A 23,454-nucleotide genomic window follows, 5' to 3' on the forward strand; every position below is an offset into this window, starting at 1 on the left:
ATTTCATGTAAGGTTGTATGGCTAGATTTTTATTTTTAATAATGGCAAAGTTCTGATGAGAGGCTTGGCTGCTCTGACAGCTTCAGAAATATCTGTTCACTGGTACCTTACAAATGTGTGTTCACGTATGTATCATTATGCCTGAAGAAATGACGTTCTTACTCCACGGGTGAGCCCTCTTCTCCGCAGGATTGAAGTGTCATTCATAACTTAGCCTCTTGTTAACCAAGAGATACGTGAACTTGCTACCAAAATGACTTTCTGACCCTCACTGCCTTTGATCTTCTCTCTGCAGGCCCTGCCATCACCACAGCTCAGCTCAGTTGCGGCCGATGTGTGCCTGAGCTGGCTGTGGCCACCGCCCTCTGGCCGCAGGTCCGGTGCTGCACAGTCTTCAGGGGTGTGTGGGGCTGGGCAGCATCTACCAGGCCCAGGCCCTGGAAACTGAAGGTATTTCCTCCACGTCTGCCTCTGCACCTCCTGAGCACACACCTGCTGGAGGTGCTGGGAGTCAGCACCTGAGACACCTGAGGATGCCTCCTCCTTGAAGGCCAGAGTCAACTGACTGCATCTTGTACTGATTCTGTGGGGATTTCTGGTCTTTTTAATCCAATGCACGCTGGTCCTCGCTGCTGCTGGAGTGAGGCTGGTTGTCTCTGAGTGGGCTCCGCACCCTCACAGCGGGGATCCTTCGCCGTGCTGGATCCCACACCACAGACAGCCCTGAGGCCGCGCTCGCAAGACCAGATGGCCAGCTCGCCATTTCTACCTTTCGGTGTCCAGGAGTTTTTCTTTCGTCTTTACTCATTTATTGAGGAATGAAGAGGCAGTGAAGACTGATCAAGACACTGCCTTGAAAGGGTTTCAAGGGCAAAGAACAAAAGCAAATCAAAGGGTTCATCCGGGCAAGGGGCTGATGCTCTTCTCCTTTTGGGGAGGAGGAGCAGATGAGGACGAGGAGGACACAGCCCAGGACTCTCGGGGCCCTGCCGTCCACATTTCCTGAGAACTGTGAAGCAATATGCAGCCACCAGTTTCCCCAGACGCCAGCACCCATCCCCCTCCCCAGGCCTGTGGGTCAGTGATTCTAGCTCATCTGATGGGCTGTCCGTGGGGAAGGGATGGGCCCGCAGGTGCCTGTTTGGTTGATTGAAGAGGGAACTCTTTCACTACGAATGCCAGATTGAAATTCATCACAGCAAATGCCTAAGTTCTGAGAACAATATAATGTATTTACAGTGAGCTTATTAGTATCAGAGGCACCTTTCCTGCACAAGTTGTTCTCTCACCAGTTTGATTTCTAACCTCCTGAAGAGCAAAACCTGCCACCGACCCAGGAGCAACAGGTAGAAGAGAAATTCTAAAATGTCCTGAAGAGCGAGAGGCTCTGTGGAAAAGACTAGGGCTTGTGCAGGCGGCGGAGCTCACCGCCCTGGGGCAGCAGGCGCCGCCCTGAGCCAGGGCCCACAGGAGGCTTCTGGGCACAGACACACCCTGCAGACAGGTCCTGCTGGACCACTTTGACATTTCTAGGATCTGGACTGTCCATGGGGAGTGATCGGGAGGGCATGAGAAATACGCTGATTTGGGGCAGGGTGCAGGGGCTCACGCCTGTCATCTTAGCACTTTGGGAGGCCGAGGCGGGTGGATCACATGAGGCCAGGAGTTTGAGACCAGCCTGGCCAGCATGATGAAACCCCATATCTACTAAAAATACAAAAATTAGCTGGGCTTGATGGTGCATGCCTGTAGTCCTAGCTACTTGGGAGGCCGAGGCAGGAGAATCACTTGAACTTGGGAGGCTGAGGCAGGAGAATCCCTTGAACCCAGGAGGCAGAGGAGGTTGCAGTGAGCCACTGCTCTCCAGCCTGGGCTACAGAGTAAGACTCTATCAAAAAGCAAAAAAAAAAAAAGAAAAAGAAAAACAGTGAATTGGAACTCACTCACTATATCACAAGCATTGAGGCCTACTTGCACAAAACACTTGTTCCAAGCAACAAACGTCACCCAATGCGCGCACTGGCGCCCAGTGTGACGTTTCTAAGGTGAATGCGCAACACGAGGACATGGAGGCCTGGAGGATTGTGGGAAAGGGGCGTGTGGCCTGTGCTGGGTGCCTCCCGTCAGCCAGACGCAGCTGCGCTCCCAGCCCAGCCGTGCCTTTTCCTTTCTTCTGCCAACTCTTCACTTAGCCCGTGATTTGAGAGGGGAAGAATTATTTACCAAATTTTTAAATCCTTTTTTTTCTTCCTCAATCTAGACTAATTTCTCAGGTCTGAGGCCTGGAAAGCTTTATTCCGCAGGCCACTGGACTGCACTCCTGGAGAGCGGGCCAGTGCTATGATTGCCTCTGAGGCCGTTTGAACCTGGAGCTGCTTTTTCTCTCCTACTAAAATCCAGAAGAACCAGAGATAAATAGACGAAGCTCTACAGACAGCATGGGGACAATGAGCCTGTTTCTCAAAGTCCCAGCGGCCACACAGCTGAACCTGGCCACTTCTTTTCAAACTCTCAGCCCAAGAACAATTAGCCAGGATCAACACACCGGCAAAGGTCATTTGGGTTTGGATTACAAATTGCCATGGTCTCAGAGAAGAGGAGAGGGAATCTGTTTGAGAAGAATGTTTCCCTGCAGCTAAGGATTAGCAGGCATCCGCAAGCCCGCCCCGCAGGGATCTTCGAAAGGTAAGGCGTGTGCCTGCTTCCTGGGTCGGCTCTGGGGAAGGCTTCTCCACGATGCAGCCAGGTGGACAGGTTCTGTGGGCACTCGCTTCTGTGAGGACAATTGTCTTGTGTTCCTGCGGGATTGGGGTCTCATCTCCAGGACTCACAGACTGTCGCTGTCATTTTCTGTTCCTTCCACTCTCTTAATTGCTGAGGTGGGGAGCCCTGGATGCATTATGAATTCACTCGGGTTCATGCGTCTCATTGATAGAGGAGAATCTCATCTGTTTGTTTCATGATTTAAAAAGTGGGGGGCTCTGGGAAACAAACTAACAGAATTAGGACACATTGGGTCATAAGAAAAATGTTATAAATGGTATCCAAGTCGTTTTAGAAAGCATTTCAGTTTAGAGTACACAGCTTAAATAAACTGGCTTTTCCTGGATCAGGGAAAGAATGAGGCCCAGGAGGTGCAGGATCCTCGTGAACAGCCACGGCCTCCTCGGGAAAACAGAGCATCTGAAGTGATGGGGAAAAGGGGTGTGGAGTTAGCAAACCTTACAAGTTTCACCTGAAACAGGATTGCTGCGTGAGGGGAGTTTCCCGTAGTGTTCCCCTTGGCTCCCGGTGTGCCAGCTGGTCGTCCTGCCGCGGGCATCCCCTGGTCTCCTGCTCGGCTTCCTCGGGCAGGGGGTGAGGGTGAGGGTGAAAAGCCCCCAGTACCACCCTCAGACTTCAGGAGAGGGCCAGCGGGGCTGAGGGTGGGTTCTGCTAAGCTTTCACAATGGCAAATTTTCCAAAGTCAAAGGTGAGAAGCAGAACCTCCCGCGTTTCCAGAACTGGCTACTTATTATTTTTCTAGTTCTGTGCATTCTTGTTCAGTTGATAAAATCACATTCAAAAGTATAAAGCGATAATTTTCGGGCAAAAGTGGCCATACTCAGTACACTCAGTACTTCCACACGGTACTGAGGGTGTGGACACTCCAGAGCAGAATCTTGCTGTGTTTCCGGAGTCACCAAAATGATAAACTTTGACTCTCTAATTCCAGTCTCAGAAAGTTCTCCTGAGGAAACAAAGGTCAATAATGTACATGAAAAGATACATAATAATATAATAGACAATAATTGGTAAGGAAAAGGTGACGAGAGAGGTGTTTGTAAACAATGGTGTTAACTCTGTTGGAATTTTGTTTTGAAGTCATTTAATCTTATGGAAATTGTGAATGACAATGAAAAATGACCAAGGCAGATATGGACGTGTATGGTTCACATGGATTACATAGACGAGAAAAATTCACACAAAAAGGAAAGTCGGAAAGAAACGAGTGGTCTTTTTTTAATCTGGTAATTAGGCGTATTAGTTATTGCATAGTAATTGTGGATATATTTGAATTTGTATTTAGCCTCTGTTTTATACTTTCTACTTATTCCACCTGTGTTGGGCAGAATTCCAAGTGTCCTCCGGTTCCCTCTCCATCATGGAGCCCCCTCCCCTGACGTGTGGGCGGGACTGTGAACAGGTGGGTCAGCGGCCACTTTGATTAGGCCATGTCACCTAGGACCCGTCTTATGGCCTATGGCCTCCATGCTGCCTTGTCTGAGAGGCCGGGACCTGGGGAGCTTCCAGAGCTGACAGCAACCCCCAGCTAACAGCCAGAAGAAAAGTAGACTTCAGTACTGAAACCTCAGGGAACTCAGTTCTCCCCGCAACCGATGAGCTTGGGAAAGGTCCTGAGCCTCAGATGCCATCATAGCCCCAGCTGCTGTGCTTTCAGCCTGACCGGAGGACCCAGCCCACCCACCTCCAGACCTGTGGTCCACTGAGACAGCGAGATGATGTGTGTGTGCTGTTTAAAGGCACTGAGTTTGTAGTGATTTGTCACACAGTATCACAGCACACAGCACCATACACGCCTGGTTCACGGTTCTTTGTTTTTTCATGCATTGTTTTAGATTTGTTGGTTTTTTTCTCTGATTTTATCTTTCTCCCTCTATTGGTATAGTAGTTATCAACTGTATTTCTGTTCCTTTAGTAGTTGTGGTTATTAATAGAAAAAATTAACATCAGAGTCTGAAGGTAGTCAGTAGATTTAGCATCTGTAGGTGACTTTAGAAATATAACAATTCCGTTCATCTCCTCTATCCTGAGTTTTATACTATTACTGCCACTTATTGGAATCCAGCCTTGATTATTTTCCTTTTAATTCCCTAGACATGATTATTTCTGCTTTATACAGCCAGTGTTTACGTGGGTTCCCCATAGGTTTATCATGCTTCGCATCTCCACGCCATCTTTCACTTCAGACCACACAGCTGGGATCACACCCGTCTGTTTAACATCACACTCCCCGTTTCTGGTTTTCTGCAGGTGCCTTTCATCATCCTCTGCATCTGAAGGACAATTTAGCTGGGTATAGGAATTGAAGCAGTCATTTTCTGTCCATTTGTTGAGGACATAACTCTACCTTTTCTGGCTTCCACTGCTGATGAGTCAGCTGTTGGTTTCTCCTTGTTAAAAGTAGTTTATCTTTTCTCATTGGGTGCTTTGAAGACATATTCTTCCTCTCATTGCTCATGTTCTTTTACTGTGCTGTATCTAGGTATGCATTTTTCTTTATTACAATGTTTACAAATCATGGGCATTCTTCAATCTGTGCAGTCTTATCTTCCATGAATTATGGAAAATCTCAGCTACTATTTCTTCAAATATTGTCTCTGGTCCAGTCTTACTCTTTCATTTTTCTTTTGAGATTTGGGATAGATATATGTCACAGCTAAATAATACCCTCTCTGATTTTTAAGTCTTCGTCCATATTTTCTGTCTTTTTATTTCTCTGTGCTGCCTTCTCTATAATGTCTTCACATCTATCTCTTCCAGTTCACTAACTTTTCCTTCAGCTGAGCTAATCTGCTTTTGACCCTGTCAATTGAGTTTTTAAATTATTATATTCTCTTAAAAATTGTTTTTGGTTTCCAGTTTTCCTGACACCTGTCCCTTTACCCCTATTTTAGATCTTTATTTAAACATATTAAACAGACTTTATGTGTCTCATATTTAACATATTCAGCTGTTGCCATCTTTTTTATTCTTTTAAAGTTTTCATCGCTTTGCTGAATTTTCCCATCTGTTCATGAATAGTGTTCATTTCCACTAGTGCAATAAAGTATTAATCATAGTTATTTAAAGTGTCTGTGTACAGTGCTTCTGACTCTCGGGTCCTATCTGAATCTGGTTCTACAGATTGCTTTGTTTTTTAACAGTGAGCCTCCCTCCCCTGACCCTCTGCTTTCCTCCTTCCCCCACCCACCCCCCTTTCTCTCTCTCCTTTTCTTTATTTCTCTTATATGTTTTAGTAGAAAATGACACAATGTGTGGGGGCAATACTGAGTAAATTTTCATGCCTGGGAAGCTACAGGTCCTTTCTGCTTGGCCGTTGAAGGTTGAGTCAGTCTAGCTGGGAGTTGAGCTGAGTTTGGGATTTCTTGTTGCCTTCCAGGCACCACCAGCTTCAACTCTTCAAGCTTCACTAGAGGGAAGGGACGACTTTGCCAGAGAACTTTTCTTGAGGTTTGCTTCATTCTCAGTTCTGAGCTTTTCATTCTTACCGTGCCCCACGTGCTTGCCTGTCCCATGGTAGACTGCTGTGTTTCCCACATGGCTCCTGCTGGCCTTGGTGGATGCCAAAGGGCCTTCTCTGATGTCTTGGTGCAGCTCAGTCTCAGGCAGGCAGGCGTGGCCTCCCTGGTCTCGGAAGGGGAGACTTTTCTCAGTCATTCTTTCTGTCTTTGGGTAATGGGAAATCTGTCATGATTCAGACTCACGATGGTTTCCTGCCCCTCACCCAGGGGTAGAAGGTTTTCTTTTGCCGTCCTCCAGCCACATCGGGTTTTCATCTGTAATTTCAGGGGGAGCGACAGGGTTTGTTGGAGAAGGGTCCAGGTGAGGCTTTCTGCAAACCACCTCACGCCTGTGACTCCTGCAGGTTTCATGATCTCATATTAACCCACACTCTCAGCTAAATTCCTCTCGCCTGTCTCTAACCAATGGGCAGCCCCATCCTCTTCCCGTGCCCCAAGCCAGGTGAGACAACACTCTTGCCCCATCTCCTCTTGCAGACACCTGCTCTCTCTAGATTTCAGTCTAGTTGGATGACCTGCACCCTCAGCTCTCTGAGGTCCAAGGGAAGGCATGAGGATAGATCATCAGCTTTGTCTCGTTGCCAGGCATAAGTGACTGTCCTTCCCAGCTGCTGGGATCTGCTGTTCAACTTCCAGCAACTGCTCACTGTGATACCTTGAACCAGTTCCCTCTGAGCGCACTCCATTTATTCCCCAATCCTTTGCTATTTCAAACACCTCTGTGAAAAATAACATTATTTCTCACAGCTGTGAATATCCCTGACTAAATGCCTAGAAGTGGAGGCGCTGAGTTGAAGGGAATGCTGCATCTGTAGTATTGACATGAATCGCCACGTTGCTCTCTGCAAAGGTTGTAGGGGCTCCCGACACACAGCTCCCATTAGTACACCCTTACCATGGTTTTTTTTTTTTTAATTTTTACCTGCCTAAGAAATGAAAAAGAAATTTTCCATGTAGTTTTAATTCACTTTTCTCTTATTAAAATGTGGTTCAGCTTCCTTTCATGTTAAAGCTATTTGCATTGAACTGTACACTTAAAAATAGTGAAGTTTTGTGATTTTTTTTACTACAATAAAAAGCTACTTACATTCTTGTCTATGAACTAAATATTCATATTTTTAACCACTTACAATTCATGTGTTGGTCTTTGTTCTGTTTCAGTTGTTTCTTCTAGGTTTCTGTGTAGATATTTTCCTCAAATAAGGCTAAAACTGTATTCTCCTTTAAATAATATTGGGAAGTGTGGGCATTCCTGTTTTCCCCTTGACTTTACCAGAAATCCTTTACTACTCTCAATTAACTGTGGAGTTGGCTGTTGGTTTGATGTGGTCAGTCTTTATCAGAAGAACATTTCTATTCCTAGTTTCTTAAAAACATCTTTTAGCCATGAAGAATTTTGTTCTCCCCCTGAAAAAATGTAATCAAAATTAAGATTAGCATTACATTTAATTTGTGAATTTGTTTCAGGAAAACTAAGTTGCTGGCATTTAATCTTATGCATAAATGGATTAAATATTTACCACCAATCATATATACCATGGCACTCCCATTCTTGAGTCTCTACTTAGATTCTTCTTATAATTAGTTAATCTGTATATTTGCGTATTTTTTTCCAGGAACAATATGTGGAGGTGTGTTTTCTGAATTCTTAAGTAAGAATATCTTTCTGTTGCCTTCACCCATGAACAATAATGTGGCTGGACAATTCCTGGCCCCAATTTTTTTCCCTCAGAATCCCGTAGTCCTTGCTCTATTGTAGCCTCACATCAAAACCTGCCTGATGTTTTTTCTGTTTAATATTTTATAAGCATCTACTTGGTTGCGTGTCGACATTTTTATGCTTGGAAATGAAAGATTTAACTGGGCTGTGTCTGCTTATAAGTCTTCCTTTTGTTGCTGATTTTACTTGGAGTGTGGCATGTCGTTTCAAACTAAAGATTCACGTATTCAGCTTAGAAATGTGTTCTTAAATTATAACTTTGACTCTTGTGTCTCTTTCACTTATTCCAGCCTCTTCTTCGGAAATGCCAGTTCCTTACGTGTTTAATCTTTTCCATGTGTGCCCTGAACCTACTGCCTCCTTCTCACAGCATTTCCTTCTTTGTTCATTTTCTTTACTTTCATCCTCTATATCATTGAGCCAATGTTCTGCAACTTCATCTGGGGTTTTTCTTTTCTGACACTGTTAGAAATTTCGCTATGATGGTCTTTCTTTTATTACATTCTTTCCATAATTGTTCCAGCTACTAGATAAAACTAGCTGGTTATCACATGCTTTAGCTCAAGTTCATAGACTTCACATTGTCCTTATATTTTATGGAGAGTGCCAAGCAGGTATATAAAACTTCCTTCTTTTTCCTGGAGTTAATCTTTTTCAAAGCTATGCTAGTCTTCTCCCTCAACTATTAGGTTTATCTCTTTTGTGTAGAAAACTATTTCCACAGATGTTGTACGAAGATTTTGTTCTGCTTTCTGTAAACTTGCCTTTGGATCAGGGGAGGTTTATGTCAGCCTGGTATTTCCCTTGAGTGTTGTCTCTTAGTTTGTTCAGTGTTCACCTGCATGCTCTTAAAATCCTGTTATTCGCTTTTAAGCTAATAAATCACTTGATGATAATGTATCTCATTTGTTTGGTAATCCAACAACGTGGTCGGGCAGAGGTACTGGGGAGGTGGGGAAACCTGCACATTAGTAGCCTTGTTTTTTCAGTACGGATGTGAGGTTGTGTGACTTCCATTCTTTCTACAGAATGTGGCTGGGTCTGAGTTCGTTACTGATGTCACCATGCCTGACATCTAGCAGGGTTGCCATATTTCCCAGGAGGATGCCTGTGCATCAGAAAGAATAGAGAGCAGGAAAAGCTCTCACCACCCATGCTTGTTCTTGGGTCTTCTGACAGGTGTTTCAGATGCTCTGCCGCATAGCCATGAACTGTTCCAAACAGGAGTTCAGTGTATCTCCATCTAACGAGGAGAATTTTGTATAGTTGAAGCCAACATTGTTTCTGCTTGCATTCCATGACATTGCATATTTTCTCAAGAAAATCAACTTGGTGTTCCACTGGGTACCAGATGCACTGTGATTGCTAAAAGGGTTTTGGGACTTCCATTTCTTACTGCGACACCTTAGCATGCAGCAGACCAGCCTTCCCATCAACAGCCTATAGAAGAGCATCACAGAACTCCTTTGAAATATCTGTGAGGTCCTTGGAGAGCCACTAGGCCAGCTAGAGGCGCAGGACCAAGGCTGGGGGATGGGAACTTGCCGAGGGGAGCCCCCTGCTCTGTACAGCTCTTGCTTCCGGGCCTTGGTTGATATATAAACACCGCAGGCCAAGAAGTGGAAACTCTCTACAGAGCTCAGACCTCTAAGGAGATAAGGGCACTAAGGGAGAGCCAAGAGGAACCAGGGAGAACTTCTAGAAGTTTCATAGAGCTGGTGAGACTAAAAGTGGAGTTCGGGTTACAAAGGTAGTGGTGACTGGAGGAACTCAGAGCCCAGACGAAAGGGGCAGACACTTAAGTGTGGGTGGTCTTCCAGCTGGAGGCGTTGCTGAATCCTCGCCATTCAAGGCAAGAGATCCAGCCGTGGCAAAGAGCCCGGTGGTCTTGGAGTGCTTGGGAGACAAAGGTTAGAGTCCAGGGCCCGCTGAGGAGGAATTGGGAGAACACTCCAGACTACTCCAGATCAATGTTTTACTCAGGAGACCGGGAGCGGGGGTGCGGGGGCTGAACAGAATCCCCCAACCTCGTACACAGGCGTTCCCATCTAGTAAGCCAGCTGCACAAAGCTTGGACAGCCAAGAGGACAAGTGTCCCCGAGGGCCACTCCCATGGCCAAAGTAGAGTCACCTTCTAAGCTGACACCTGTGTTCTGCAAAGCTCCTCTAAGGGCTGATGATTTTTGGATGCCAGTAATCTTGCAACGGGGATTAGAAGCAAACAGGCATGGTGGGAAATTTCACAAACACTCTGATTCTGCTGGTGGGGATGCCCCTGTCTGGAGAGGCCATGGCTAGGGTTTGATCCCAGCTCTGCCACCAGGCAGCTTTGTTCCCTCAGTGCCTCGGCTTTCTTGTCTGAAGGGAGTGGGACTGGGAACAGCTCTCTCCCGAGCTCCGTTTGGCTTTGAATTGGGGTGCTGGGGATGGCTGTAGAATGATGCTTCATTGCTATGCATATAGAGTGACGCCGTCATTAAACTTGACATGAGGCTGGACAGTTAAGGCGTTGGGCTAGTATAAAAGATATCCAGATGTGACGGATTTGCATATTCATGCCTCACTGCTATTCCCAGGGAATCTGAAATGTCGGAATTGTATTCATGCCAGTTGTGGGCCTGCAGTGTCATGGTCCAGGGTCTGCTTGCCATGCAGAGGAAGGCATTGCACAGCCTGGCCACGCAGAGGAGGGGGCCGCACAGCCAAAATCATGAGGTTGAGATGATTGTTGTTTCCTTGAACCTCCAAATCCCCAAAAAGCTTCATCAGCCATTAAATACTTGGGAAAGGTCTGTATATTTAGTGAAATTGGTGAAGCAATCACATTAACTTCAAGTGCAGAATGAAGGTAGCCTCAGCCATGGTGCAATTTAAGAGGTGAAAACATTGCTTACATCCAAGAAGGCCACTGAAACAGGAACATACATGAATTCACTCTGAACGTTGCCGATGTCAAGTTAGGTCCAGGGTGTCGGGGGTGGAGCTGCTGCTGGACTCTAGGCCCAGCTGTCTCTACTGTTCAGCTCCACCATCTCCTAAAGACTAACCTACTCCAATCCATGGTTTTGTAGAAATAGAGGAAGCCCACCCAGATGAGAAAACAGAGCCCCCTGACTTGCTGTAGCATGGAGCCCAGCCATCATCACTGTGTTTGGAAGAGACTCACACACAGGCAGAGGACCAGGAAAGCTTCAGAATGGAAGAGGGGAGGGCTCGGGTGTGCCTGCATGTGAGGCTGTTGGCCTGAGGATGGTGGCAGCGGCAGACTAGAGACAGGGATCTTGTGTGGTTGGCAAGGGGTGGATACTTGGCTTTCTCTATTAGTACTGAGTTAGAAATAGGGACAGAAGTTACAAAGGCCAACTATTAATCAAGTGCTGGCACTAGGGGCTGAGTGTTACGAGGGTGGTTGTTTGATTTCCTGCACGGTTACTAGAGACTGACAGCAGGCTGACTTCCTGGGTCAGTTGCTGAAGATCACAGGTTGGTTTCCTGGGACCCGGGTCAGTTGCTGTAGATCACGGATTGGTTTCCTGGGACCCGGGTCAGTTGCTGTAGATCATGGGTTGGTTTCCTGGGACCCGGGTCAGTTGATCACGGGTTGGTTTCCTGGGACCCGGGTCAGTTGCTGAAGATCACGGGTTGGTTTCCTGGGACCCGGGTCAGTTACTGTAGATCATGGGTTGGTTTCCTGGGACCCGGGTCAGTTGATCACGGGTTGGTTTCCTGGGACCTGGGTCAGTTGCTGTAGATCACGGGTTGGTTTCCTGGGACCCGGGTCAGTTGCTGAACATCATGGGTTGGTTTCCTGGGACCCAGGTCAGTTGCTGTTGATCATGGGTTGGTTTCCTGAGACCTGGGTCAGTTGCTGTAGATCACGGGTTGGTTTTCTGGGACCCGGGTCAGTTGCTGAAGATCACGGGTTGGTTTCCTGGGACCCGGGTCAGTTGCTGAAGATCACGGGTTGGTTTCCTGGGACCCGGGTCAGTTGCTGAAGATCACGGGTTGGTTTCCTGGGACCCAGGTCAGTTGCTGTTGATCATGGGTTGGTTTCCTGGGACCCGGGTCAGTTGATCATGGGTTGGTTTCCTGAGACCTGGGTCAGTTGCTGTAGATCACGGGTTGGTTTCCTGGGAACCGGGTCAGTTGCTGAACATCATGGGTTGGTTTCCTGGGACCCAGGTCAGTTGCTGTTGATCATGGGTTGGTTTCCTGGGACCCGGGTCAGTTGATCATGGGTTGGTTTCCTGGGACCCGGGTCAGTTGCTGAAGATCATGAATTGGTTTCCTGGACCTGGCTGTTGTCCGTTGGTATATTTAGTCTCTCAGTTTTTAAATATAGACAATGAGACCAAGGTGGTCTTTCCCAAAACTTTAGGGAAATCAAGATCATGCCCAATTCAGTTGACTCATTAAAGTATCCTAAAAATCCTTTTAGGATGAAAGAAACACTCAAATCCAAACAGGGAGAGTGGGGTGGTATTCTGCTCTCGTGTAAACGACGCACACTCTAGTGGGTTATATGTGATCCCATAACAAAGAGGCAGAAGTCTGTGGGGGCCCAGACCCTGGGGGACGAAAGTCCAGGCTTGAGGCTTTTGAGTGACAGCGCTAGAGCGCGGGGGAAGATGAAAGAGCACCCAAGACTGCCCAGCACCCACCACACAGACCCTGTCATGTCCGAGCACACTCTGACTAATGACATGGCTTGATATTCAGGTGACTGAATTCTGGTGAGCATGTGCCCTGGAGACTGTGGACAGGAACTTCTCTATTACCGAAAGTGCACACATGGGCTGCCGGTCCTCTGTGAGGTTGGGTTGCCTGAGGGCAGATGGATAAAATCCAGTTTATGGGCATCCAGACCAGACAGGTCCTACCCCAAGGAGGTCTTGATCCAGGGGTCCCTGTGGGAGCTCAGCCCTCAGGCCGTCATCCTCAGCTTCTCTCTGGTGCCTTTGAGCAGCACCACAGCCCTCCTGGGGTGGCCATAGAGGTTCTCAGTCAGTGCTGTGCTGAGCCACACGGGAGATCGAAGGAAAAGGAAAAGTCAGAAATTCTGATGCTGTCTTTATTCCCAATTTGGATATTTTGTTTTTCACAGAGTTTTACATTGACGTGTGTAAACACTGCATCAAAATATTCTTTCTCTCAATGCCATTTTGCACTCAAGTGACTGTCCGACCTGAGCCTGGTCCTGCCTGCAGTGTCCTGAAGACCCCAACAGAACGCTGGGTCTCTTCCTCCCCCAGACACTCCTCTACTTTATGCATTCCAAAGCCAGCTGCTCAGCTGAGCCCTGATGCAAGGGAAAATGTGTAGTTGAAAATCTATTGAATGTGAGGACATAATGAAATACGAATCGAGCAATGCAACATTGCTCCAAACTTTAGAAGTAACAGCAACAGAGAGACCCACTTGCCATTGTGCTATTAGGGACAGACGCCTTCCTGCTTTTGAGCTTGGGAAACCCAGGGGCTGGTAGGCAGAGTTTCAGACACGGAGACCCTGTTACCAAACCAGAACAGAGTGAGATGGGTGGATACTGGCCACGTGTGCCAGGAAGTGACATCCACGTGCACAGGAGGCTGCCCCGTCTGCCTGGCAACCTCACTGCCCAGTACAGGGAAGCTGTTCATCAGACCATGTTGGATCCTCCTCCTCCTCGTGTGGCATTCCTGCTTGGACAGCAATGGCATCAACAGAGGCCTCCTTGATGCCGGGCATGTGAAAAATCAATGATGCTGAGGAGGGTGGTCATATTTCAATGCCCTGAAAGGAGAATAACTGTAAAAAGAGCCTGGCAGGGTGGGCACTGGTCTGTGCAGGGCATGGACCTCTAGGAAGAGCAGCACTGCCCCCCTGAAAGTGGTTCCAGTGAGTGCCACTGCGTGGGAGGGAGGCTCCCCTGGCAGCCTCCAGAGGACACTGCGGTACACACAGAGGGTAGTGGGGTTAGTCCATGGGCTGTGGCGTGATGTCAAGGATGCCCAATGTAATTTGAATTTTGGATAAGCAATGAAGGCTTTTCTAGTATAAGTGGGACCCACATTGTGCACAGGCATCCTGTATTTTTACTTGCTACCTCTGGCAACCCCCGAGTGTCAAGGTTCTGAAAGCAGAGGGCATGGAAGGCTCTATTTGTGTCTCCCATATGAGACTGCTGGCAGCTATTGAGAGCCCAGGCAAGGGTACCTGGTGAGCCACATCTCCCTCTGTCCCGGTAGGGCTGTTGGGAGCCCAGGAACCTGGGTGGGTTTTAGCTCTGGGTCTTTGTAATTTCCTAAGAAAACCCTCCAAGTTAGAAAGAGGCAGGAGAAGGGGAGGAGTTGCAGAGAAAAGGGAAGGGAATGATTAAGGGGCTATAGGACTGCTTGATTTATGGCTTAGGGGTAGAAATAGAAAGAACTAGATAGGATTTACCTTAATCGTACAGTGACTAATTGCTCAAAGATTGGTGACAGAGATGAATGCTGGTAAATATCTTTCCGAGCAAAAGCATCAAAGGTGATTAAACTCTGCTGGAATTAAGGACAATGCCACAGGGTTAAGAAAAGAGGGAAAAACATTAATAAGATGAAGAATTTTTCTCTGAAACCTTACCACATCCTTATTCATCATGGGCCCTGCATGCTACATTGATATGTGATGTTTCACCCACTAACTTGTTCTTTGGATGTTTTCCTCATTCCTGAAAACTTTTGTTCCAGTCCTCTGGAAGTCACTATGGAATGGGGGTTTGGTGAAGGAAAGAGGACTGTGGGGATGTTTCTGTTTCTGAGATATGAAGTAAGCACAGTGTGTTAGGAGAAATGCAAAATTCTAGGGGAGGATGAAAATACCTTCCGAAGGAGGGGCAGGTAGGCAAGAAGCAGCCGCACCCAGCGTAGCGATGATTTGCTTATAGACATACGTCTTTGGGACTTACTTCACACCAGGGTCTCCAGGGAAGGAACCAGACAAACTTGCCCGGGGGAAGCTTCTATTTGGAAGGTCCCTTTTTTTTTTTTTTTTTGGAGACGGAGTCTTGCTCTGTTGCCCAGGCTGGAGTGCAATGGCGCAATCTCGGCTCACTGCAACTTCTGCCTCCCGGGTTCAAGCGATTCTCCTGCCTCAGCCTCCCAAGTATCTGGGATTATAGGTGCCCACCACTACACCCAGCTAATTTTTTTTTGTATTTTTAGTAGAGATGGAGTTTCCCCATGTTAGTCAGGCAGGTCTCGAACTCCTGACCTCAGGTGATCCACCCGCCTTGGCCTCCCAAAGTGCTGGCATGAGTCGCCACGCCTGGCGGAAGGTCCTTCTTAGAGGCAAGCACGTGGTTCTGAATACTGGGAAGCTACTGCAGGATCCAACTTTGCTTTTCATTAGGGTGTGGCGGTGAACTTCCTGTACCGCATGGCTGGCAGGTGAGAGCAGAGATGAGGCCTCAGTGCGTAAACCACCCCCCCAGACACCCCCCACCCCATCTGCAGCAGCTCCGTTGGCCCAGGTGAACTGATGGATGCTGTGCCCCTTCACGAAGGGGGGTCCTCAAAGTGTGCCACCTGCTTGTGTTGGTGACAGAAGTGGTCTCAGAAAGTAACTCTCTGCCAGGCAACAGCTTCATGAACAATTTTGATCCCATGTTTATACGTTTAAAGTCTGAATGAGCTATTTCAGTTTTTGAAGTGTATACTGCATGCGATTGGGAATACAGTGTTGTTTGAGAATTTGGGGAGGGACACTCTTAGGATATGCCCATTACAGGTGTTGTTTGAGAATTTGGGGAGGGACACTCTTAGGATATGCCCATTACAGGTGTTGTTTGAGAATTTGGGGAGGGACACTCTTAGGATATGCCCATTACAGGTGTTGGGAGGTACCATCATGCTTTCTATTGAGAGTGAAAAAGGGAGGAAAAAGAACCTCCCAACTTGAGCTGCTGCAACTTAGCTAGCAAGCGGACACACTGTAGCCTCCCGTCAGGAGACTGTCGCTCCCGCCTGCCTGTCGGTTGCACGATTAGAGGCTGAGTGGCCCTTCCAACGTGGAGAAGCACGTTTGATGCACATTTTCTTCATGTCCATCGGCTCCCAGGTATGAACGTGCTCAAGGCTGCCCCAGGCACAGGACTGATTCAGAATCAGAATCTTGGTTTTATAGAAAAGACAGTTAATAATCCTCCGCAAAGAAACTGGTTTGTAAGAATATTGTAATATATATTATGTGTGCACTCATCATTCTTCTCAGAACAACTATGAATGTATTAGTCTTTTATTTACAGGGTTGTTTCTATTATTTGTCAACTATTTAGTTCAGCAATTAGAAATAAGCTTCAAGGCAAGAACGTATATTAATAATTATAATTAGGTTTCGGAAAAATTAAAACCAAGTGAAAATAAATGGCTCCATCTCTAGAAGAAAATTGCTGCTTTGTTGTCAAGTTAGCACGGAGGCATTAAGAATTGTAGATGGTTTACAACCCACTCTTATTTATGTAGTAGGGAATGCAGGAGCAAAGGAGGCGTGCAGCTCCTCTGCACATCTGTTCCTACGAGGTGACTTGAATGTTTGTTTTGTGTTTGGTGCCTAAAGTCCAAGCATATTTAGAAGTGATATGTTAAAGCCAATTGGTAAGGACCTAAAGTTGGTACATTGAAATTTGTGACTTTCTTTGGTATTATCCTGCGGACAGATGGTGCTGGTCTTGCAGATTCTCTGGGGTGCAGTCAGGAGCAGGCAAACTGGCAATTTTAACACACTGTAAGATGGTCTGGAAGCCCCAGAGAAAGCAATCCCCTGAGACGCTGGCAATTTTCTGCCTCTTGGAAAGGATTAAAGTCAACCTGAAGCAGGCCTCTCTGGCTCAGCAAGCCTGGAACCCAGCAGCTTCCTGGAAGCCCCGTAGAGCTGTGTGGCGACCGTAATGGTGCTTGCAGAGCGTGAGGGATTCTTTTTGCCCCCTCTGTAATGAAGAAACCATTTTGCTTTCTTGCCTGAATGAAAACGTTGCTGTTGTTTAATATAAGTAGCAGGAGGAGAACCCGGCACAGCAGGTACATGGCATCTGAAGACTCTCTGGAGAGACCTGGAGTTCTGTTCGGCAATGTTTTCTCTTTCTGGGGTGTCTCAGAGGTACCTCTGTGCTCACCTGATGACCTGTGGTCTGTCTGCCAAGGGGCGAGCTCACGTCCACTCTGCATGAACAAATCGCCCCTCCAGAGGGCCACCTGGAAACAGTGCTTGCTGCGGGGACCCTGCGGGGGGACTCAGGAGACACGGGGTCTAATTCTGCATAACCTTGACGACTGCATAACCCTGGGCGAGTTCCTTGACTTCTCCAGGCCTTGGTTCCTTTATTTCCAAAACAAGTTTGGACTTGATGTTTTCTAGCTCTTAAGTTTTGCAATTCTATGTTTCCTTGATATAAAAATGTATTCTAAGCTCAGTATTTTTCTGACAGAAGTTCGGGCTCATGTTGCTCAATCACGTTCTAGAACCAGGGTCCAAAAGTTAGAGCAGCCTGTGAGTGCGTGTCCTCTTCCCACCAGAGCCCCTGAGCTCCATGCTCCTGCTCCCCAGGGTTGCTCCCACAGGCAGTCCGAGCAGGGCCCCTGAGCTCTGTGCACCTGCCACCCAGGACTGCTCCCGCAGGCAGATTGAGCGGGGCTCCTGAGCTCCCTGTGCCTGTTACTCAGGACTGCTCCCACGGGCAGATGGAGTGGGCCCCCTGAGCTTTGTGTACCTGCCACCCAGGACTGCTCCTGTGGGCAGATGGAGGAGGGCACATCCCACATCCCACTTACTTTGGGATGTGCTCTTGTACATATGGTCGCTTAGAAAACAAGGCCCTCATCACGATTCAGTTGATCTCATTACCGAGCAATAAATTGGAAATTGCAATGAAATGAGGTTGATTTCTGACTGACAAATTTTGGTTTCAGGGTGGAAAGGAAATAATCATATTTAAAGCTGCAACAGCTGTTGCGTTGTATTATATTTTAAACCCTTTTAGAGGAATTAGTTAATTAATTTTAACATTGTTAAACTCTCCTTAATAGTGTTCCAAAATACCTAGCAGTGATTAATCATGATCAGAATTTTTATCAGTCATGATCTAATACGTTTTCCCAAAAAGAAGATTTTATTGCACATTAAAATTACTTAGTTCATATTCTTTAATTGTAGATCTTAATCTTGTTTGAAAATATAATCTTTATCCATTCAGTGTCGTGCAAAGTTAGTGCCTCTCCTCAAAAAAACATTTTCAAACTTTGCTTGGATTCTTTTCTTCCTTTTGCTAAGCCATATCATTTAATTTCATGTGGCTTTCATGAGTAATTGTTTTCAACAGTTTCTAAGAGTTTCAGTCAGCAATATTTCATTCCAGAATAAAAGGTAATGATCCGTAAATTCCTAATGCCATAATTTTATAGCCAGTAAATTAGTCTTTAATGGGTTCAATAAGTTCTGTGATGTATGTCATTAATTGTTAATGGTGTTTTAACTAGATAATTGTTAGGAAGGGCTGTTTATCATCACCACCGGTGAATGACTGATCCGTAGTTTTGGTTCCACTCCATATCGTGGAGTTTATTTTATCTGGCTTTGTGGGCAGAGAGTTGATCAGGTGCCCAAAACGCACAGGCCAAGCATCCCCTTCCCACGTTAGCATATCCTGCGCTGAGACACGTAACCCTACAGCCTTCCATGCCAATTTACTTTATCTTCTGTATCAGTTAGCTGTTGGTCCTGTTATGCTGGGTAACAAACCACACCAGAATGCAGTGGCTAAAATAACCACTGTTCATGTTCACTGTGATGGTTGGTTTCCTGTCTCACGTTGGTGAGACTGTGGGATCCAGTTATTTAGTCAAACAAGAATCTCGTGTGACCATGAAGATATTTTGTAAATGTTCACATCATGATTCAAATATGAGTCATGTTTGAAATCTCCTTTCTTGTAGGAGATTGTAGATCTCCCTACAATCAGCAGACTCTGAGCCAAGCAGATGACTCTCCCTAATGTGGGTGGGCCTCATCCAATCAGCTGACATTCTTAAGAGCAAAGACCGAGGTTTCCCAGAGAAGGAGGACTGCAGTGTTAGCTCCTGCCTGTGTTTCCAGCCTGCAGCCTACCCCTCGATCCTGGACTTGCCAGCCTCCTTGCACATGTGCAGACTCCGTGAAGATGAGCTGGTCTCCTGTGGGCTCGGCTGGGGCAGGCTCTCCACTGCAGGTTGGGTCCACCTCTGTGCTCGCACCTCTCCTCCTCCTCGAGCAAGAAGCTTCCCAAGGCATGCTCTTCCCCTGAGCAGTGGCAAAGAAGCAGGAGGGTTAGCCTCGTCATTATTATTATTATTATTATTTTTTGAGATGGAGTCTTGCTCTTGTCACCCAGGCTAGAGTGCAATGGCATGATCTCCACTCACTGCAGCCTCCTCCTCCTGGGTTTAAGTTATTTTCCTGCCTCAGCCTCTCAAGTAGCCGGGATTATAGGTGTGCGCCAATGCACCAGGCTAATTTTTGTATTTTTGGTAGAGATGGGGTTTCACCATGTTGGCCAGGCTGGTCTTGAACTCCTAATCTCAACTGATCTGCCCGCCTCGGTCTCCCAAAGTGCTGGGATGACAGGCATGAGCCACTGTGCCCAGCCTGTGACCTCATCCTTTGAGCATGTTCCTCGCTGGTTTCAAGTTGGCCAACATCGCATTGGCCAATGCAGATCCCACGATGCAGCCCACGGTATGGGGCAGAGAAGTTCACTCCACTCGTGGTGGAAAGAACTACAAAGTCACTCGGCAAAGAGAGGAGATGAAGGAAGGGTGGAGGAGCGTGGCAACAATTCACTCCACCTCAGCTCCTCAGCCAAGTGAGGCCGGAGACACAGGGACCCCAATAGACACATCTCCCAGTTGCTTCTTACATATCCTGGACCAGAGAGAATAAGTTGCAGCAAGTCAGAGACACACACAATCGGTTTTCTCTAAAAACCCCACCAAGGCGCCACTGCAGAGGAGCACAGAATTCACGTTTGACAGCCTCAACGTCCATCATGTTCACTGCCTGCTTTCGTGTGTCATGTTGGCGAGGCTGTAGTATCCAGTTACTTAGTCAAACAAGAATCTCATGTGACCATGGAGATATTTTATACATGTTTTTCCATTCAGGCAGCCCTACGTGTGTCGGCAAACCGAGGGTTTACTTTTGTGACCATGAGCACATTCCCTCTCCTCCCTGTGTTTATGACTATTTCAGGTAGATAGTGTTGGATGCTGCTGCCACATGAGAACTCAACAATCATGTCTGCCTGGGGACGTCGGGTGGAGAAAGGGGGCACAGAGAAGACGTGGCAGGGCCCTTTGGAGGGAAGCGCATGGCTTTGCCAGTGAAGATGGATGAGCTTTGAAACAGGAATTCCTGGCCAAGGGAAAAACATGAGCAAATTCAGAGACAACGATAATTGGTGATAAATGATAATGACTTCAGCTTAAGCAAGCCTAACTCAGCTGATGCACATTCCAAATATTAACGCTTGGGCATGGATGTCTTTGGTGATCTGTGTAATCTAGAAAAAATTACCCTCAAAAAATGTGCACAGGCACACACGAGACATACTTCCAAAGCCTTCAATAGCGTAGTGTAACACACGACTACAGAACTTGTAATCCATAACACACAATTACAGAACCCATAATTGTAAGGAATTTGTGGGCTGCAATACTATAATAGAAAGGTATTTATGAAGCAGAATCCATAGGATCGTTGATCAATTGAGCACATGAGATTAGGAAAAGGGAAAAATCAAGAATTGCCGAGTTTTCCAAATTGATGGATTAAGTGGAGACAAGGGGGCTGGCTGTCCCGGGGCACATGGAAGGGTGGGGTCTCCAGAAGGCGAAGGTTTCGGGTGGACCCTGTGCGGGTTATCCATGCCCAGGAGGCAGCTGTGCCTCCCCATCTGAGGCCCAGGAGAGAACTGGGCTCTGAAAACAGAAAGCAGGCATCGCTAACACAGGAAGGGTTTGGGACATGCCTGTGTGGCCTCAACACTCCTGGGAAGCCAGTAGGGACTGTGTCCGGCCGTGGGAGGCAGGCAGGAGAAGTGGAAGTACCTTCAGAGGGCAGCATCCCAGACTCAGGATGGAAGGGCATGCTCAGAGCAGAGAGCGATGGGAGAGGCAGCTGCCAGGGCGAGAAGAGCACTGAGCAGAGGCCGTGGATTTAGCACAAAGATCATCCATTTTTAAATTAGACCACCCAACCCCTTTGGAGATGCCTGACTACTTGCCTACCCCATCTGCTCTCATGGGAGACAGCGGAAGTGAGCTGAGGAGCTGCTGCAGGCTCTGGCAGTGGGTCCCGGGGTCCCTGGGAACAGGTGGAATCTGGAGTTAGTGAAGGACCCCGCAGGGTCTGAAAGGCATCCACACTCACCTCCCATTAAGCAGCACTGGTCTTGAGGACGGTGTCGTGCCCACAGTTAAAATTCTGGACGCACTGACTGTTCCATGAAGTGCTCCTTCCTTGCAATTCATGAGAATGGGACCTGGATTCCAATTCATCAGAAATATTCATTCTACACCCACCACGCAGAGAGTGGTATAGAAATACACTCAGGGCCCGATGGTGGCAGGTGCAGCCCCCACACAGAGTTCTTCCTGCTGTCCGAGCCTGTCATCCAGAGAGGCTGGAGATCTTCATGGGATAAAATGCTACTGCTGCTGAGGAATGGTAAACGAGTTGTGTGCAGAGTGACGTGGCATCAGTGGAGATAGAAAACCAACAACGCTTCGCCATTCATACTAATATCTAAAATATCCCTGAGCTCAGCTCACATATTCATAGATTTTTGAAATGCAGCGTATTGCACTGCCAATATGAAAGCACTGATATTATGCAATGTCTAAGTAGTGCTAACAAAACAAAAGTAACATAGCTTACAGAAACCCCAGAATTCAGGCAATCAAAAGGACTACTGTTCAAATCAGAACAAATTTAATAAAGATAGTATCAGATCTTGAAAAAGAACCTCCTCATATTACGTGTAATAATAACAACAACATGAATCAGTGAAAAGCAAGGTTGACTAAGCAGTAGAAAAAATATAAAACCACGTCAACATTATCTTCGCTAGTTTCAAAATGCGTATGAACTTTCTCACATGTAGAAGTTCATAGAGATCAAACGTAATCACTGCAGCCATCAAGAAACGATGCAGGTTGAAAATAAGCAAGAATAGTAAGATTCATTCAGCACACTTGAGTAGCTGCTATGGGCCAGGCAACACGTGAGGTTCAAGCACACAGAGATTAGTAACAGTTCATTACTGCCACTGAAGAGCTAGCAACTTAATAAGTGAAATCACCCAAGGGAAGTATTTCAATGTATATAGCAATCCACTGATCACTCTTCATCTCTGAATACTTTTCCTTCCTTCGTTTTCTAAAATTTTAATTTATGTATAGTAAAATTCACCCTTTTTGGTGTACAGTTATGTGAGTTTTGGCCCATATATATGGTCATGTACCCACCACCACACCAAGATGCAGAACTCTTTCACCACACCTCGAAACCAGCCCCACTGTGGCTTCATGGCACACCTCCCTTTACCCTGGACTCCCTTCTTTTCCAGAATGTCATGTGAATGGAAGAGTACAATATGTAACATTTGGAGGCTTTTTTTTTTTTTTTTTTTTTTTTTTTTGAGACAGGGTCTTGCTCTGTCACCCAGGCTGGAGTGCAGTGACTTGATCTCAGCTCACTGCAGTCTTGACCTCCCAGACTCAAGCCATCCTCCCGCCTCAGCCTCCCGAGTAGCTGGGACCACAGGCACGTGCCACCATGATGGGCTATTTTCTGTATTTTCTGTACAGACAGGATCTTACCATATTGCCGAGGCTGGTCTCAAATGCCTGAGCTCAAGCCATCCACTGACTTCAGCCTCCCAAAATGCTGGGATGACAGATGTGAGCCACTGCACCCGGCCTGCCTTCTCTCATCATAAAACACTTGAGAGTCACCATGTTGATGCTTGTATGCTGCTCAGCATTCTGTGGTGTGGTGAAATACACGTTCCCCAACTGAGGAACATTTGGCTGGTGACTAACTTTTGGTAATTATGGCAGGAGCTACTGTACAAATTCATATAGAGGTCTTTGTGCAAACAAGTTTTCATTTCACTAGGATAAATATCAGGAGTGGGATTGCTGTCTTGTATGTTAAGTGCACACCCATTAGAAGAAAAGATAGGAGAAAATATTCATGATCTTAGTTAGGCAAAGAAATAAGTCTTGGCAATAGCACCCGAAACAAGATGTTTTAAACAAAGAATATAAATTAGACTTTATCCAGACTAAAAGAGTTTGCTGTATGGAAGATTCTCTTAAGAGAAATGCAACCCAAAGGTTAGGAGAAAATGTTTGCAAATTATTTATCTGACAAAGG

The 23,454-nt window shown here is 46.7% G+C and overlaps 1 protein-coding gene across 4 annotated transcripts in view; it reads left to right on the forward strand.

Annotated features, from left to right (window-relative positions):
- LOC102133047 (uncharacterized) overlaps positions 1 to 23,454 on the forward strand; it is a 697,922-nt gene that overhangs the window by 464,130 nt on the left and 210,338 nt on the right. For all 4 annotated transcript variants that reach the window (XR_012426592.1, XM_065533509.1, XM_065533510.1 and 1 more), the window contains exon 4: positions 296 to 2,685. Coding sequence is in view for 3 of the 4 variants with exons in the window: in XM_065533509.1 (XP_065389581.1) it covers positions 2,582 to 2,685 (104 nt within the window). In the remaining variant the exon portion in view is untranslated. The remainder of the gene's footprint in view (positions 1 to 295; positions 2,686 to 23,454) is intronic.

This window comes from Macaca fascicularis, chromosome 17 (genome assembly GCF_037993035.2).
Source record: "Macaca fascicularis isolate 582-1 chromosome 17, T2T-MFA8v1.1".
NCBI classification, from domain to species: Eukaryota; Metazoa; Chordata; class Mammalia; order Primates; family Cercopithecidae; genus Macaca; species Macaca fascicularis.